General features: G+C 26.2%; 3 protein-coding genes across 8 annotated transcripts; 1 reads left to right on the top strand and 2 right to left on the bottom strand.

The window, feature by feature from the left end:
• Positions 1-182: 182 nt before the first annotated feature.
• LOC129614794 (TOX high mobility group box family member 4) lies at positions 183-1706 on the bottom strand. The gene is made up of 2 exons (XM_055529668.1): positions 1481-1706; positions 183-1410 (listed from the first exon to the last, which is right to left on the bottom strand). Exons 1-2 carry the CDS (start codon positions 1600-1602, stop codon positions 732-734), a joined length of 801 nt encoding a protein of 266 aa, XP_055385643.1. The 5' UTR covers positions 1603-1706; the 3' UTR covers positions 183-731.
• A 1819-nt stretch (positions 1707-3525) lies between these two features.
• Positions 3526-11515, bottom strand: LOC129614777 (L-lactate dehydrogenase). 5 transcript variants are annotated; one of them, XM_055529638.1, is made up of 3 exons: positions 11445-11515; positions 8912-9159; positions 3526-6420 (listed from the first exon to the last, which is right to left on the bottom strand). In XM_055529638.1, exons 2-3 carry the CDS (start codon positions 9153-9155, stop codon positions 5663-5665), a joined length of 1002 nt encoding a protein of 333 aa, XP_055385613.1. In that variant the 5' UTR covers positions 9156-9159; positions 11445-11515; the 3' UTR covers positions 3526-5662. The 5 variants fall into 5 exon arrangements, with proteins under 5 accessions (XP_055385613.1, XP_055385611.1, XP_055385615.1 ...); XM_055529636.1 differs by having other exon boundaries at positions 11348-11478; XM_055529640.1 differs by lacking the exon at positions 11445-11515 and adding an exon at positions 9903-10028.
• Positions 11516-14149: 2634 nt separating this feature from the next.
• Positions 14150-17455, top strand: LOC129614776 (ubiquitin-conjugating enzyme E2 variant 2). Of its 2 annotated transcripts, none has more exons than XM_055529634.1 (5): positions 14150-14261; positions 14331-14442; positions 15482-15624; positions 16518-16643; positions 17092-17455. In XM_055529634.1, exons 2-5 carry the CDS (start codon positions 14421-14423, stop codon positions 17230-17232), a joined length of 432 nt encoding a protein of 143 aa, XP_055385609.1. In that variant the 5' UTR covers positions 14150-14261; positions 14331-14420; the 3' UTR covers positions 17233-17455. The 2 variants fall into 2 exon arrangements, with proteins under 2 accessions (XP_055385609.1, XP_055385610.1); XM_055529635.1 differs by having other exon boundaries at positions 14247-14262; positions 14328-14442.
• The last annotated feature ends 868 nt before the right edge of the window (positions 17456-18323 follow it).

The raw sequence follows: 18323 nt of genomic DNA, 5'->3' as shown, positions 1-18323 counted from the left end.
ATTTTGTTTCTTGGAATATGAAAATAATTTTAATCATACATATTTTAGAATTTTTAAGTGTATCTAAAAGAAAATTATATAATTATATATTAAATAAAAATAAAGAATATGTAAAAAAAAAATAAATTTCATTTTATAGTTCAAATTTTCTCTATCCTTGGTGTATAATAAACGAAATCCATTGTTTAACTGTTTTGCAAAATAATGCACAATAACGATTGTATAGTAGGTATGACATCGTAACACCTTTGTGCAACATAAAGTAATAAAAACTGTGAATGGCTTGTAATCAACGCTTTATTTAAAATGCTGAAATCTAAATGCTTTTATATTTGAAATACTTGTTGAACAAAATTTGTTTTTTCCTAAAAGGAATATTCGGCCAATGTAAATTTAATTATTTAAAACAAAAAAAAAAACAAGTTTTTATTTGATTACCGTGGTGTCTATAATTTGAGCCCTTAAATATACAATGCTTTTCCATAAATTGAATATTCTGTATTCTGTTTATCTACATATTTAAGAAAAAAATAAAACAAAATTATTGAAATTAACTGGATTTTCTCGTTCTGAATATGAGGAAATTAATTTAATCTTTTTTCTTAAGAAATTGTTTCGAATTCAATTTAATTTGGGAAAATATTTTTCATACTTTAAAACAAAACAGAAATTTTTATTCTGACTTAATATTAAAAAAAATATTTTATATACATTATTTATGTACATATCATCTAAGAAACTAATTCTTCTACAGGTGGATCTTTATTTGTTTTAACCCAATTATTAAAAACATTTCTACAATGTCTAACTGCACATTCATTACAACAGTATTCATCTTCCCAGTCTGGATTGACAACAGCCTTATTCGTACAACCATCTCGAATACATTTTTGTACCGATGTATCCTCGTTTATAGTATTTGCCTCTGGTGATTCTGCTCTATTAACTCCTGAAGGAGAATTCATTTGACTTAGAGAATTATCATCATTGGTTGATATAGTAAAAACTGCTGGTTTGCTAGCAATCGGTAATTGTTTTTTATTTGGGTTCACAGTTGCAAACGAGTTCGTACCGGTTTCTTCTGTTGTTGTATCATTTATTCTAGAATTGTTCGCCCGATATTCGGATAACGCTCTTAAGTATTCTTTTTTTGCTATTTCGGCATTTTTTTTGTAAACATTTTTGTGTTCTACATCAAGAGCTTCCCACATTGATGCGACAATTTTAGAAATCTCTTCGAACGAAGCATTAGGATTTTGACTTTTAATTGCTATTTGTGTATCCCTGAAAAAAGCAGCATATGCTGAAACAGGCTTTACTGGTTCATTTGGATCTTTAGCTTTTTTCTTTTTTGTTTCTCCTGCGCTATTTTCATCCTCATTTTCTTCTTGAGGGCTAGAAGTATTCGTTCTGCAAATATGTATTTATTAAAAAGATTTGGTTTGTTTAATTTTTGCTTGGTCCACTTAATTTTACTAACCCTTGAACAGCGGTACTATCATTATAATCAATGTCATGATCATAGTTTTGACTCAAAGCATAATTTGTAGCGGAGTTTTCGAAATCATCGTCATTAAATGAAGAATGAAAACTGGACATCATAAAATTTTATAAAATAAATATTTTAAAAATACGAAATTGGTGAAATTTTTTAAATTGTATTTTTTTCCAATTGCTATTGTTTTTTAACAACATTCATACATACATACATATATAGGTTACAAAAATTAATGCTTAAACTCTATTTAGATTGTGTTGTTTTCTTTGGCACTTCTTTTTGTATACACCGCAGGGATGTACGGAATATTTGCTTAAGATACAATTTTTTGGCAGATTCCCAGTGCACAACAATTTAAGAATTGAACATTTAAAATGGAGGCAACAAAAATCGAAAATATGTTTTTATGATTTTGCAAAAATTTGAAAGAAATTATCAAATTGCTCAAAAGAAGTGTTAAATTAAATATATATATAACTAAAGCAAGGAACATCTTGAAAAAACAAAGAAGTCAAATTCTTTCCTGCTGTTTCTTTTTTGTTCCAAGTCGTAACAGGAGCGCGTTTACTTTAAATTTTTATTGGCCCCTTAAAAATTTTTAAAATATACATATAAGTATTTTTAAAATATTTTTTCATTTGAAATATCTGTAAAAATAATCAAATTAAAGTAGAATTCGTTAGTTTTTTCCCTTTTTATATAGAGAGATATATATTTTTATATATATCTCTCAATTGAGAGTGAACATATATTTTTATTTTTAATTCTGCCTTGGGTGTTACTCGCAATGCACTTCGTTGTTGATAACAACGATGTCAGCACAACATTTTTCAATGTGAGACATTGTTGAAGTGACGTTTCATAAATTTTTTGACTTTCGCATAAAAAAAAAACTTCAAAATTATGCCCTTTTTTATGTTAATAAATTTTAGTTAACATTTTGGTTATTACTCACTAAAGTAGATGGCATATTGTCGTATACTTCCTCATTAATTAACTGAGCTTCATATATTTACTCATTCAAAAACAATATATTTTATGAATAATTCACACTAATATTTTGCAACGACATCATACTGTTCGTATTCATATCTTCATATATAGTTTGTTATTTGGTCAACTCAATAAAGGGAAGCATTACCAAAGCATACAAATTATACCTATATTACATACAAATTATGTAAAGCATCAAGCGTTACAAAAATTTTACTAAATAATTTCTTTTTATATTTTTAAAATGTAATGAACATTATGTATAGTACTTTGATAAAACACATGTGTTTTTTTAATTTTAATTTTTAATTTTTAATAAAAACCTCATTTTTAGAAAGTCAATGGTCCGGTTTTTTTAATAATTCGAATGCAGTAGTAAATTAAATAGAAAGAATAAAGAAATTCTTCCTTATGAAAGTTTTTACGTCGAAATTGGTTATTTGTTAATTAGATAGTATATTAACAGAATAGAATATTGAATAAATAAATTGAAAAAAATTTAATTCAATACCACAAAATTTCTTTTAATTATTTTTAAAGAATTAAAAAATTACATGCCAAAAAAAGTCAATTGGCAAGGAGAATGAAAAGTATGTCAACAATTGATGCAAAAACAGTGAAGTAAACATAGGTAAAAAATATCTTTTTTTAATTCGTTTGCATGTTTGTAAATTTGATTATCAAGACGATTGATTCATTTTCTTTGTATTATTTTTTAAATCGATTTTATGGCTTCTGATTCCATTCAATCTATAAAACCGATTCCTTCTGCAAAATTGCACATCCCTAATATGTATACTCAACCTTTGTTCAAGCTTTAAAAACCAAGCGTTCACATGAATAAATTATTGACAAAAAATTTTGTATGATATGTATTAAATGTCATTTGTTTGATTTGATGAGAACATTTAGTTTATTTAAGATTTAACTTATCAAATCACAACATTCTGTGAAATAACTTACCTCTTAAAGACCTTTAACATTTGATTACAATTGAAAAACGGTATTTATTGCACATATTTATTATTTTTTTATTCATTTGATATCTGACTCTTAATAACTTTTTTAAAAAATTTTAAAGTGTATTCAAATTTCATTTGACAACGCGTTTATTTGTTCATGTATAATTACGGAGAAATTTCCTTCAATGTGATAAACAAGATTCTTGCGTGAGACGGAATTAAGTTTAAAACCAGATATCTTTTTAAAAATCAAAAAACTTTGTCTCAAGCACATGTTTTTTTTTTTTCAAAAAATTTTTAAATTTAAAAGATAGTTTGAGGTTGTAAAATATAATTCTAGCCTCAAGGCTTATTACTTTTTAATAAAGGATTTAATTTTCAGCAATTTTTTTATTTAAATTATTTTTTGATTTTATCTCGTGAAGGAACCCGTAGCTGGTTATACTTAGTTATTAATTATGTATGTACATCAATTAACCTTACTTTGAACGTTCCTTATTCTTACATATTTACATAAACTTATTCATAACAATAAACATAATTTATGTACATACGTTATCTATGTTTGTATATACATATTGTGTTGCCAATAAAGTTTGTAACATGAGGTAGTTTCGGTTGTTTAGTTTTGAGGTAGATTTTTTACTACATACGTCTAAAAAATTCTAATACAAGTATATATATATGTACAAATATACAAATATAAATTTTTTCTTACAATTTGGCTATGATATATTTTTTTTAAATCAAAACATTTCAAATTTGTGAACTGTGTACATTTTTTGTAGAAAAATAAAAATAATGAAATGTATTTCAAAAATGATTACAAAATTCAAATGTATATATAAAATGCTGTTTGATGTGATAGAAGTAATATAATATTATGTACATAAAAATACGTATATACCTTTGTAGGTGCACGTTCATTGATATAAAAACACGGTTGGTGAGATCGGAAATGATAATGTATCAATAACGATAATAAAGATAAGAATTTATTAGTTGAGGTACATACACATATAATTATGTATTTTTGAGATTGTTTTATAATGAACTGCAAAATATTCTCTATATAAATTTATTCATAAAACCTTTAATATAGTCTATAATAGATCATTTCTAGTTTAATATTAAGAAATTATGAGTAATATTCGGCGTTTTCATAAACGCAGTACGTATATCGCGATATATGTATGTATAGCGAAAATAGCGCTTTATTTGTGTTCATAAGCAGATGTTGCGAGCCAGATTTATTCATAAAAATGACCAATTTTTTACAATATAGCGAAGTTAGTTAGAGTAGTGCATGTTATGCATAAATTAGTATGAGTGTTTAATCATATGAACTTTTTTGATTTTATAGAATAGTCAAAAATATATTGAATATTCACTACGATATGTTTTTGTAGTATTGCATTTTGAAATTATTGTTGCAGTATTGCGTTTGTGAAAATTTCTATTGTGGCAATTGTTTCTTCGTGTCATTAATCTTAAACATGACGAATATAAAAACAACCAATTTGCAATAAATTAACAGAATAACGGGCTAAAATTGTAAATTTTACTTTAAAAAAGTAGAATAAATTTTATGAACGTAAATTTTACGATCTCGTTTTTGCAATTGTTTTGCAGTTTTCATGATTTTTATTAAATTCACTTGTATGTCGATGCCATTTTACATTACAAATGGATTAACATTTATAGCAAAATTTTAAGCGTTTAAATGATTTGTTTCCACAATTTAAACCAATTTCTATAAAATTAATTAAAAATACTAAACTTGACGACCTGCTGCTTTATATAACGAAAAATAATATACAAAACGGATGTAAAATCCCACACAAACATTTTTCAAAGAAATTTCAAGAAAAAGGGCATCTTATTTAGTAATCTTCTAGTGTGACCTATTTTGTAATATTCTATAATTTAAAAGTTACTAGAGTAGAACTCAAAAATCGAAATCAATTTCTCTAAATAAAATATCGTAGCAATTCAGTAAAATCATACTAGACCCTACTTTAGACTTTATATCTTTGTATAAGAGTTAGTGCTTAATTTATGTTATTTTTGGTAGATGTAATATTGATTAAATTAGGAAATATTTCAAATGTGATTAATTACTATTACACTTATAATTTAATACATTTTTTGAAAAGCAATTTCAAATTTTTGATTTAGAGATAAAAATCCACTCAGAGGGTAACTTTTTTTAGTTAAACTTGATTCCTGCTTGAACTTCTGCCATTAAGTCAGCTGATTTACGTAGTTGCTCCGTTTCACTTTGAGTTAAAATTTGTTTAACTATGCTAGTAACACCGTTTGAATTAAGTACACATGGTAATGAGAGAAAAACATCTTTCTCAATACCATGTTCACCCATAACAGATGTAGATACTGCTGCAACTTTATTAGTGTTTCGGAGAATGTCAGAAGCCAAAGCTGCAATGCTTAAACCAATAGCCCAGGATGTATATCCTTTTAATTTGATTACTTCGTAAGCACTACTTACAACTTGAGCATGCAATTCATTCCAATGCTCATCATCATGATTTGTACCAATTTCTGAGTTTAGTTCACGTAAACGTACCCCAGCTATATTAACTCCAGACCATACTGGTACACTGCTGTCACCATGTTCACCTATGATCCAACCATGACAGGAAGTCGGAGCAACACCTAGTCGCTGTGACATTAAGAAGCGAAATCTAGATGAATCTAAATTAGTACCACTTCCTATTACCCGATTTTTTGGCAAACCAGATAATTTCCAAGCTACATATGTCATAACATCAACTGGGTTGGATACCATTAAAAGAATTGTATCTGGACTAAATTCTACTAGCTGCGGTATAATTCCTTTAAGAATGTCAGCATTTCGTTGAACTAAAGATAAACGACTTTCGCCTTCTTTTTGACGAACTCCAGCGGTTACAATACAGATTCTTGATCCAGCCGTCAAAGAATAATCTGTAAAAGTAATAAAATCGTTAAAACTACTTATCATTGAATCATAAAAACTGTGAGGTGTGTAAATGTTCCTGTAAATTTGTACCTTTTGAAAAATTGAACGTTTGTAATCTAAATTCTCAGCAAAAGAGTGCAACGGCAATAGCGTAAATAGAAAATGCTTATATAAAGTGTATTGTTATGGAGTTGAGGCAGCAGATTAAGAGCCTATGTTTATGCATACGGCTACATTCTAAATATGTAATGAAAATGATTGTAACCTGAAATGATATTGTTATTGCAATATAATTTTGCATACGTTTCGGATGAGCTTTGAAACAATTGATTTTAACTTTGGAGCCTTTTTTAAACTATAACAGAGGATCAATTAATAATGGATATAGTTAACCATGATAAGGGCACGAACACATATTTTTCGATAAAAGAACAATTATTGCTCATTGTTAGAAACTTTAGAATGAATCCAATTTTTGATCGAAAATTGAAATTTAAAGAAGTAAATGAAAAAAAAAATTGTTTTATGAAAACAAAATAAGTACCTACCTACATATTTCATCCATACTTGTAAAATGATAAAATTTTAAACTAATCCTAGTTGTTCCGTAAATCCTAATTTCGCAAGTTGACGGGGAGGCAGATAAACATATGGACAGACATAGTGAAGTTAATAGAAACATTTTTTGCAAAATTTTTACGAAATATGCCAAAAAGTAAGATGAAATGCGGAATGACATCATAAAATTGTTAGAGACAAAAAACGTGAAAAAAATCCCTAAGATATTTCAATCATGTTGCTCCTGAATAAGTTACTCCTAAATTATGTGATTTATATTATGGAATTAAATTATAATCAGTAAATACATGTAAATAATAGATGTGTAGATGAAAAAAGTTTATTTCTCATTTTGATTTACATATTATATATTACATATGAGTGTAAGTCTTCATAAATAACAAAAAAAAAAACAATTGAGGAAAACCCAGAATTTTGTAGTTAACCAACGTAGTAAATTTAAAATTTTTCATATTAAATACGAAATACCTACACTCGCATCTTATTTTTATAGTTGCAAACTCGTTTTATACATATGCATAATATGCTTTTCTTTTATAGAATCTCTAAAATAAACGCTACATACAAACGTTACACATATTAACATAAATTAATATTTAAAAAATTAAAAGCATTAACTCAATACTGAATCAGCTTATTGTAAAAGTTATATAAAAAATATCGTAATTTTTAGCGAATCGTAAAAGTAAATATGTGTATTTTAGGTACATGTATTATAATAGGCATTTGGTTCTAGTTAAAAAATTTACTAGAGCTTTGATAAACTTTATCATCAGAATTCATGAAATTTAAAATTTGATTCCAGATTGTACTTCAGCCAATGTTTTTGCAGATTTTTGTAATTGTTCTTTTTCAGATTGGGTTAAAATTGTTTTAATGATGCTAGTGATGCCATTAGAATTTAATACACAGGGTACTGAAAGAAATACATCTTCTTCAATTCCATGTTCGCCTTTGACACATGTGGATAAGGCATAAACATTGCTTGTATTTCTAATAATCGCTGAAGCAAGACTAGCTACACTTAAACCAATGGCCCATGATGTGTAACCTTTCAACTTGATAATTTCATAAGCACTATTTACAACATCTTTATGCAAATCTTCCCATTTTTCTTTGTCATCGGGGCTTCCAATTTGTGGATTTAATTCACGTAACCGTACACCAGCAATATTAACTCCAGACCAAACTGCAACACTACTGTCACCATGCTCACCAATTACCCAACCATGACAAGATGTAGGAGCGACACCTAATCTTTGTGACATTAAAAATCGAAATCTTGAAGAGTCTAAATTTGTACCGCTACCAAATACTCTATTCTTTGGTAAACCAGATAGTTTCCACGCAACGTAGGTCATAACGTCAACGGGATTTGATACCATCAATAAAATTGTATTTGGACTGTGTTGGACAAGTTTAGGAATAATATGCTTAAGAATATCAGCATTTCGTTGGACTAATGATAAACGAGTTTCACCTTCTTGTTGACGTACACCAGCTGTAACAACACAAAGTCTGGAACCAGCTGAGAGAGCATAATCTATAATAAAAATGTAAAACAATAATAACAATTCATTAACAAATTTTTTATCCATGTAGTTAGTACATTAGCGTCCAAAGATATTAAAGTTTGAAGCCATATTTTGAAAAGAGTAGTCAGCCACCTTCTACTAATTAACTGTTTCGAATGAAGCAATTGATTTGCAAAAAAATGCAGGTTAATTAAAGCATTAAAATTCGGTACAAATAGGTGAATTAAATTTTTAAAACTCTTTAATGAGAACAATAACTAAATTTCAGTTTTGTTCAAAAAATGTCAGTTAAAATGTTAAAATTTCTTTAATATAGAGAAATTAGTTATGTATGCATGTATACTAATGTTACAAAAAAAAAAAGAAGACTTGAAATACTTACCAGTACCAGCAGATATTTTTGGATTCCTTAGAAAATTAGAACCGTGTTGTAAATCCATCATTTCACCTTTCAATTTGTCAGCGCAAACATCAATAAGACAAACATCATTTGAAACATTTTGAGTTAAAATACTGAAAGCGCATGCCATTCCAACCTGTCCAATACCAACGACCGTAATTTTGTTTCCAGCTGATGGTAAAGTTTCGGCAATCGGAACTAATAATTGATCTTTGATAGCAGCCATTTTTCTAATAAAATAAATTTATAAATTTATTTATTTTATAATAATAATAACTAATTATTGAATTATGCAAAAATTTTCAGTTTTCAAAAAAATATTCTATCAATCTATCCGATATAATTTTTTTTATAATTATTTTATGTTGCATATATTTTAGGATGAGATTACTTATATATTTTGCATCCTAATACAATTAATACATTTTGTTTGCAGCAATAAAAAACATCCTTGACAAGACAAGATTTCCCATAACATTTTTGTAAGCCAACTAAATACAAGTTTTAAGTATAATAATCATTCGGAGAAAATCAAAGGTAATAATTTAAAAAAGAGAAAAAAAATTAAGTTCCATTATTGTTAATTTAACGATCTCAATTATGAAATCAAATTACAATTGGAATACCTTTTTAACACCCTCTCCAAAGTCAAATAATCAACTTTAAATAGATTAACGCACCTAAATAAAATCTTATCCGACAAATGAAATTTTATCCATTCACCTTCTCTGCTGTACCTTATCTTCTTTTTTTTCGAAAATTAAAAAAATTTTAAAAAAGGAATTATCGAAGCGTCTAATAGTAAATTTTTAAATATCACCAATTGAAATTCAGAAAAATTTTTATTGCTATTAACTTTGTTGGCTACTTTGAATAATAATTGTACGTTATTAAATTTTTGAATAAGAAACGTTTTTTAGGTTGCTACTAACAACACAGTTTATTTGAAATTTCCAAAGATTATTTCTATAACCATCTACATATGTATATAAAACGTATTTTGCATATGTAGTTCCCTTGTAGATTTTGCATTTCTTTTTATAATGGAAAATTTAATTTTATTTTTCGATTTTCTTGTACTTTTCACCCCAAACAAAATTCCAAAACAACACACATGGAATAAAAAAAAAAAACAATAATTAGAAAAGCTTTTCGTGTCCTTCACACAATTTTTGAAAGTCAAATTGCCGAAATAAAAATATTCCTTTTTTAATTTTCCATGTAAAAACCGAAAAACCGTGTATTTTGACTTGCGTATAACAATACATTCAATTTTTATTATTAAACTTTTTTATATACATTCATACATACATATGTACATAATATTCTAAGAAATATTTTAGAGTATGTTATTTACTTTATTCCTCCAAAAGATTACATGTATGTAATGTATTAGAAACGATATATGGAAAACTTAACAAATCTAAACGAATTGCTAAGCAAGTAGTACCTACAAGTTTTTTTTTATTATTACCAACTTATTAATTATTGTTCTATTTGAAATGATAAAATTTTCCAATTTGATAAAGAAAACAACTTATGATGATCATGATGAACTTCATTTCCAAGTAACGTGAATTAAATATTTCTGTGTAATTTTCAATATTAAAATAAGAACTTTTATTAATAACATTACCGTTCAAAATATCATGCAAAAAAAATACATGTACCTGCACTTAGGTGGGTACCTACTTGGGTATGAAAATGTAAACTTGTGATCTAAGAACGTGTGTATGTACGTGTTCACTGAATGCTTTCGGCATGTTTTTTTCGTTTTTTTTTATAGTTTACATTTTTACAATATGCCGTATGTGGTAATTTTTAACTACATAAGTAGCTTAACAAATCATATTATGCGCATGTGAAAATTTCAAATGAAAGTGCAAGTAGATATAAAGTTGATTGCACTAAAAAAGAAATTACATATGTATATATACATACATATGGATCTAATTCTCAATTTTTTACGTGAAGGTCACTAAGAGGATTTTCCCATTGAACGTCAGAAACGCATACAATATTAAATAACATTTTACACAAATTTATATTGCAGTGACTTTTCCTAAAATTGTACTTTTTTATCTAATTTTAAAAATTTTATAATATTATGTTTTAACACTGGTATTTAAATATTTTAATTCACGAGATACATATATTTATTTACAATGTATGTATGTATGTACTCGGCTTTTTAGAACAAAATGTAAAAAAAATTTACGAAAATTAAAAAAGAAAATCAGCGTTAGAACTTTTAAAGTTTACTTGATTCAACACCGACTACATATATACAAAAAATTAGTAATCTCCAGTTCAATTCATGAATTTATACATAAAACAGAAATATTGTCATTAAAAAATTAAAATCTATATACATATGTAAGCGCAGATGTATTAATAACTTTTCACGTTGGTACATACCAATTGTAATTTATCTAAATAGCAAATTAATTTGTTTGATTTTTTTAAGTTTATTACACTTAACACTACACTTAGCTATTCTTCCTATTTAACGCACAAAGCCAATCTGTTGACTGATTTTCATTCACTAGAATGATAAAACTTTAGTTGGAAAAACTTCTGTTTCCATATTTATATACTTGCCCTTGTATACACATTGTATGTAGGTATGTATATTTTCTTTATATATAATATTACTATTCCGTGTATATCCAGGAATTTTTTCAAATAAAAATTACTCATGTTTATGGTCACTGTCACATATACAATTTCTTATTTAATACTTCCGTTTATTTTTAATCGGAGTTCTTACGCTTTGTTTAATTCTCCAATTTATTAAGTAAACTTTCGATATGTACTGTACATATGTATAACACAATATTAGTTTGAATTATTTTTAAAGTATTAAATTTTACAAAGCAGCTTTTATATGATGTTACATAATTTTAATGATATTAGTACACAATATCGTTAAAAAAATCGTTAAAAGACTCCTAAAGCTTTTACGACAAAATATGTTTTTTACTCCGAAACTTTCTCATTTAACGAGACCGCTGTTATATTCATTATACATAATAAAAAAAAGCTTTTTATTCGTTTTGTTTCTCTCAAACTTTAAAAAAGTAAAGTATATACATGTATATGTAATAAAATAACTAGTAGATCTTCAAACGGAGAGAGTTTCAATATTGGAAAACACCATGTGGCTCCAGTTAACAATAACGCAATGTGTACATACTGTAATGTAATAGCTGTGCTCTGCTCTGCATTAGTCATTATATTATTATTCTCTGCTGATGTTAGGTGTAGTATGCAATTAATTGGGTTAAAGGTGACCTTTATACCAAATAAGTATAAACATAATATTATATTAATATGTATCTATATATAACAAATACATTTTCATAAACTTATATAAATATACATGCGTATATACAGTATCATAGAGTTACAACGTCACTTAAAATCTTTAAGTAAAAAAATGAAATATTGATCTACATATGTACATATGTATGTATATTATTTTACATCTGTTTTCATACAAAATATATATATGTATGTACATAAATCATAATATAATTATAAACAAATATATTTACTGTGTATACTACAAAATACATATACTATGTATTTGTTTATAATTATATGATTTATGTTGAAATGTATGTTTCAATACAAACATAAGTTCATCTGTGATTTGTCTAGTAAATTAAGAAAAATTTTGGATAGTTTTGTTCTTAATGTAATTAAACGAATCAAAACCAAAAGAGCTTTCCGTAAGAAAAAACAGTATTTTAAAAGCTTCATTTTGTAACGATTCAAAGATTGAAATTCATAAAAAATTTACTTTTTATTAGAAAATCAGATTATATTTTCGTTGTCAGTATGAAACTTTTCCTTTGGTAAAGGATTAGTCGTTGACCTAAATGAACCCGATATGTATGCGATATAAATTAATGGTCACCTCCCACAAAAATACTATTCAGCCTTTGGAACATTACTTTTCCACTAATAAAGAATCTTCAAGTTTTTCTCCTTTTGCGCTTATTCGCTTATTGTTCTTCCCTATTTTTGTACAAAAATGTACAAACTGAAAAGCACTACATACAAAATGGTTGATACAAATAGTTTTAAATTGACATAAAATTTGTTTGGCAGAAAAAATAGAACTCCATCAAAAAATATTAAAAAAATATTAAAAATCTTCATTAAAAATAAAGAGTATCCGTGACTTCAATAATGCGCTTACGACGTAAACTTTACAAAGAATCACATTCCAAAAAGTTTAGTAAAAGCTCTTGACATTGTACCCTTTTCCTGAATGCGTTCTATACGTAGTGGATATGTAAAATAAAAGTAAATTGGGTATCCAAAAAATCGAGCACGCTTTTCTTAAACATGTTATATAAATGTTGCCAGAAATAACCAATCAAATAAATTAGCATATATTTTCAGCAATAAAGTGATATTTATTTAGTTTTATGCAGCATAAAAATGCGTATTTTTAATAATGTGGCAACGTTTGTTGAAAATTAGCATTTGCACAGAACTTAAAACTGAAATTTTCAAACAAACGTCAAAGTATGTATTAATATTGTAAAAATTATATCCCAAAATGTATCAAAAGCTTTAACAGTTGTTTTTTACAATGTAAAGGTATTGAAAGTTCTGAGACGGTACTACAATCGTATTAATACCGTACTTATACTTTTTATAAAGCATTATTGTCCGGGTCATTATAGTATAGTATTCCTGTCCGAAAAAAATATATGTGTGTATATATACTACGAACTAAATTTTATATGTATGACTTCAACTTAGAGTTGAAAATAGAACAAGAACGAAAAGTTAAAATTCATATAGAATACACATTATAGGCGATTTTTCTTTTTGACGTCATGTGTTTCCATGTGTATGTGACATTATATGCAAAATACTTAACAGTTGCTTTAGCCGTTCCGCTGTTGTTCTGTGTTAACAGCGTAAATCGTTCCCCGTTGCCGTTCACCGCTTTGGTCTTTTTACTTACTCTAAAATATATATATGTAGTTTTCTTATAAATTATGAAATTATTATTTTGCAACAACGATAAAGCTTGCAAAAAGAAAACTTTTCATCTTCCGACGAAAAACAGGAATTTTAAAAATGTAACAGAAATACTACTATAACAAAAAAACGAAAATGTGGTGTAACTAACAGCCATTTTTATTTAACGAATTAAGTGCTACCATTATCATTGAATTTTGCGATTTTTCGTTGTGGCAATTTGACAGTTTTTAGCTGTCTAAAAATACTTGATGATATTTCGTTTAGGAGCAATTTAAAGTTATCAAAGTATTTTGTAGAACGAATTACGTTTGATGCTCTTTAATTAGTAAGTTTTACGGTACCTATATTTTTGTAGCTTAAAAAATTATTATTTTGAAATATGAAATTTTGGCAGTAAAAGCGTACTATATTAGTGAAGTTTGTGGGATCGATCGGCTTTTCATCAGGAGTGAAAGAGAAGGTTGTGTCGAAAAAAAACACCACAATGGCGAACCAAACCGGTGTTGGTAAGTATAATGACATTATTTTAAGATATTTTTTTTTTTTGCAAAATTCCATTTACTGTAAACTATTCGTCATATTTCTATATCAAACTTAATTTTAGAAAATTTTACTGCAGAAAAAAAAAAGTTCAAGAAATTTTAATCTTGTGACAGTTAAAATTCATTTATTTTCTCTACAATTGATTTTTTTAGTAACAATAATTAAAAAGATTTTTGTTACTCAAAACAATAATAATTTCACTAAAAAATGGCATGTATATTAAAAAATAACAAAAAACCTTTGTTATTCCCAAAAATAATTAAATTACAATATAGGAAAAATTTAATTATATGCATTAAATTTTGCATTAATTAAAATAATATGTTAAAAACTTATTTTTTTTTTTTTTTAAAACGTTAAAATGTTAAAGGTTTAACCACAAAAATTTGGCGAAAAAGAAATTTAACAATAAAATTTAATTATGTTGAATTAGTATGTACCTACCTACCATACTTATAATATTTAACAAACCACTAGAATGAAAGTCGTGTCAAAAAATTAAAAGAGATATAACCTAATTATGAATGCTTGATTCCTGCACTTTTATAAAAAGAGATAATAGGAATTGATCTTTTAAAACTAAATATGCATATACTCTCTAATCTTAATCTTGCCAAATTAAAGAAGTTTTACTTATAATTTTTTTCATATTTGTATACCGCCAAGTAAAAAAATTTAGCTTTAAAAATTTCAAACACGTTCTTTATTTTTCTTAATTTTTTGCCATAATTCTTAAATTTTTGTTTAAATTTCTTAAAAAAAGTTGCTTGAATTTGTTTTTTTCAACTTGAAAGTATGTAGTACCTACATACATATGTACGTATGAGTATCCACGTTTTTTTTTCAAAATCTTCAATTTTGTTCAATTATGCACTTCTAATAAATCAAGGAGAAATATGACGTAATATTAGAATTGATAAATATATGTATGTATGTCCTACCTTCGCCCAAAACCATCAACAATAAATTTAAAAAATTACAAAAAATCGTTTTATTTTTTAGTGGTTCCACGAAACTTTCGCTTGCTTGAAGAGCTCGAACAGGGTCAGAAAGGTGTAGGGGATGGAACTATATCTTGGGGTCTCGAAAATGATGATGATATGACTCTAACGCATTGGACTGGAATGATAATCGGACCTCCAAGGGTATATTTAAATTTAAAATTAGTATAAACAAAAAAAAAATCAATATAATTTATAATAAACTACATGTATGAATTGTAGTAACTACTTAGTTGAAAATAGGTTCTGAATTGCGCTAATTACCTACGTTATAAAATGATTTATCCGTCTGGTGCGGTGTATATAACTTGATGTAACCCATTATATTATGTATGTTACATATATGTTTACATTTTTAAATATGGGTTTAGTTCTAAAGTTGCATAGTTCCAGAAGTGTAATCCTAAACTAATTGAAAGTTTTTTAATAAACATTAAGAAAATCTTCAATGTTTTGAAATAAATTATTATATTTTAAATTTTTTTAATAAATCATATAAAATTTCAAAATTTTGAATCTTCTGTGTTATTTCAAATAAAAATAACCGATTTTGATGAACATTGTTAATGTGTGTATTTAAAGCTGTTAATAATGCATTTATATTGCATGTATATTACTCGTATATATGTAGCTACATGTTATGTACTCAAAAATTTATTTTTGTTTTTGGTAAAAAAAAAATGTGAAAGTTATTTGACACGATCTCTAAAATAACTTTAAGAAGTTATTTTATTATAGAAACATTCGTTCTACTTTTATACAAAAGTTCGTGAAATAGTTAGTCAAATTCAAAATTATGTATATTCTATGATAAATGTAATTATCAAATTATTTCCCTTCTTCGAGATGTGTAAATGAATTTATCAGTTTGTGCATTGCGTATACGCTCATATCGGTTTTGATGTTTAAATATTTAAAATGTTGTTCAATGATATGTTTTTAACTCAAAAATAAAATATTTATTTATTTTGATAAAATTTTTGAAATTTATTTCTTGAAATAAATTTAACACTCATATATTTATGTATTTTTTTAAGACACCATACGAAAATAGGATATATTCCTTAAAAATTGAATGCGGAGAACGTTACCCAGATGAACCGCCGACTCTTAGATTTTTATCAAAAGTTAATATCAATTGCATCAATCAGAGTAATGGTGTAGTAAGTATTGTTAAATTTTTTTTTTTTTTTTTTTACGAAAATATAAAATAAAAAATATTTCAAATACTTTTTTTTTTAAATTTTAGCAAACTTACAAATTTATCTTTATTGTAAAAAAACCTTTTTTTAATTCTATTTCATTTAACTGACTATTTTTATATTTTGCATTTAAGAAAGAAATATTCAATTTAAAGAAATTTATTTTAATACATACTTTGCTGCCGTAAGCTCAATATATTTCAACATTATAATATGGTCAACCTTCAATTTTTGTATTTCAATTATTTTTCTTGTAAAACTTATTTTTTGAAACACCAAGCTCACCGCGGAAGTGAATTCAAAACAGATACTTCAAACAAACATTTGCATCAAATTCTAAATACATACCTAATAAAATTTAACTTAAAATAAGAAAATTAAAATTGTACAAAATTTGCATATATTTTAGGTTGATACTAGATTAGTACCAATGTTAGCACGCTGGAATCGGGAATATACAATAAAATCTATGCTTCAGGAAATTCGTAGGATTATGACACTCAAAGAAAATTTAAAGTTGGCGCAACCACCAGAGGGGAGCTGTTTTTAGTGAGCGTAACATCGCGGGTTCCTTCAAAATTTAACGAAATAAAATTTTACATCTTATTTAAAAAAAGAATCGCATTAAACGAAAAGCAAATAAACAAATGAGTTGAAAAAAGTTTTATGTAACAATAAAGTAAAAGGGAAGATTAAATTAAAATACACATTTAAAACCATGGAGCATTAAAAAAGTTTATAAATAAATTAATAAATTAACATAATTATTAATAAATAAATTCATTGTATTATTATTGACAATTAAGCCTTTCTTGAAATTGGGTTAAAATCAATCATATCTATATATGTATGTACCTATTAATTATATTATATTTTTATTATATTTTTATTTACATACAATAGATGTATAAAACAAACACTGGCAGTACAAAAATATTTTTTTAAGTAAGTCTGTGCTATCTACTACATTTATGTATAGAATCGGTAAAAGAATTGATCGAAAGTAAATATAATGAGATTTTAATAAACGATTAACGAAATATACCAAACCAATAACGTAATGCGTATGAAATATATTTTTGACGTCTTCATAAAAGCAACACCGTCGGATTGTTCAAGTGCGCTAGTCATAACAATTTTATTTCATTATGGCTAATTATTCAATAAGTATTTAAGTAAGAGACCGCATTTCAAATCTTAACGAAAATGTTATATTGGGCTTTTTCTAAAGCAAGATAAATTGTATATTATGTAAAACCATGTTACAGACTAGGCTACTTCACTTGATATTTTATATTATTTTAAATCATATGTATGTAATTTGTGTTTTATTTTTAATTTTTTTAGCGATTTTTTTGACCATAATTGCACTCACTATTGACATGACATTAGGAAAAAAATTCTGTCAGCCTCACAGCAAAACATTGTAACCAATGTACTCGAAGAGCATTGAGAAATTTTGGAAGATGAATAAAAAACGGAAAAGAAATGCCTGATATGTTGTAAGACCAAAATTAGTGAATGGACTTTCATTTGTCGTTTACAAAAACTTGCAAAATTCCTTACTAAATCATGAACATACATATGTACTCGTAGATGTATTGCGAATTATATGGTATAAATTTTCATGTATAAAAACTT

Source organism: Condylostylus longicornis, unplaced genomic scaffold (assembly GCF_029603195.1).
Source record: "Condylostylus longicornis isolate FDR11 unplaced genomic scaffold, ASM2960319v2 ptg000119l, whole genome shotgun sequence".
Classification (NCBI taxonomy): Eukaryota; Metazoa; Arthropoda; class Insecta; order Diptera; family Dolichopodidae; genus Condylostylus; species Condylostylus longicornis.
This window is presented reverse-complemented; position numbering and strand designations above follow the sequence as displayed.

Excerpts from the sequence above, each read along its gene's own strand:
- LOC129614794 (XM_055529668.1), bottom strand. The coding sequence starts at position 1,602 with ATGATGTCCAGTTTTCATTCTTCATTTAATGACGATGATTTCGAAAAC. Across the intron at positions 1,411-1,480 it reads GATAGTACCGCTGTTCAAGG|AACGAATACTTCTAGCCCTC; the intron begins GTTAGTAAAATT and ends ACATATTTGCAG.
- LOC129614777 (XM_055529638.1), bottom strand. The coding sequence starts at position 9,155 with ATGGCTGCTATCAAAGATCAATTATTAGTTCCGATTGCCGAAACTTTA. Across the intron at positions 6,421-8,911 it reads AAAAATATCTGCTGGTACTG|ATTATTCTTTGACGGCTGGA; the intron begins GTAAGTATTTCA and ends TTACTTTTACAG.
- LOC129614776 (XM_055529634.1), top strand. The coding sequence starts at position 14,421 with ATGGCGAACCAAACCGGTGTTG. Across the intron at positions 15,625-16,517 it reads TGATAATCGGACCTCCAAGG|ACACCATACGAAAATAGGAT; the intron begins GTATATTTAAAT and ends TATTTTTTTAAG. Across the intron at positions 16,644-17,091 it reads TCAATCAGAGTAATGGTGTA|GTTGATACTAGATTAGTACC; the intron begins GTAAGTATTGTT and ends CATATATTTTAG.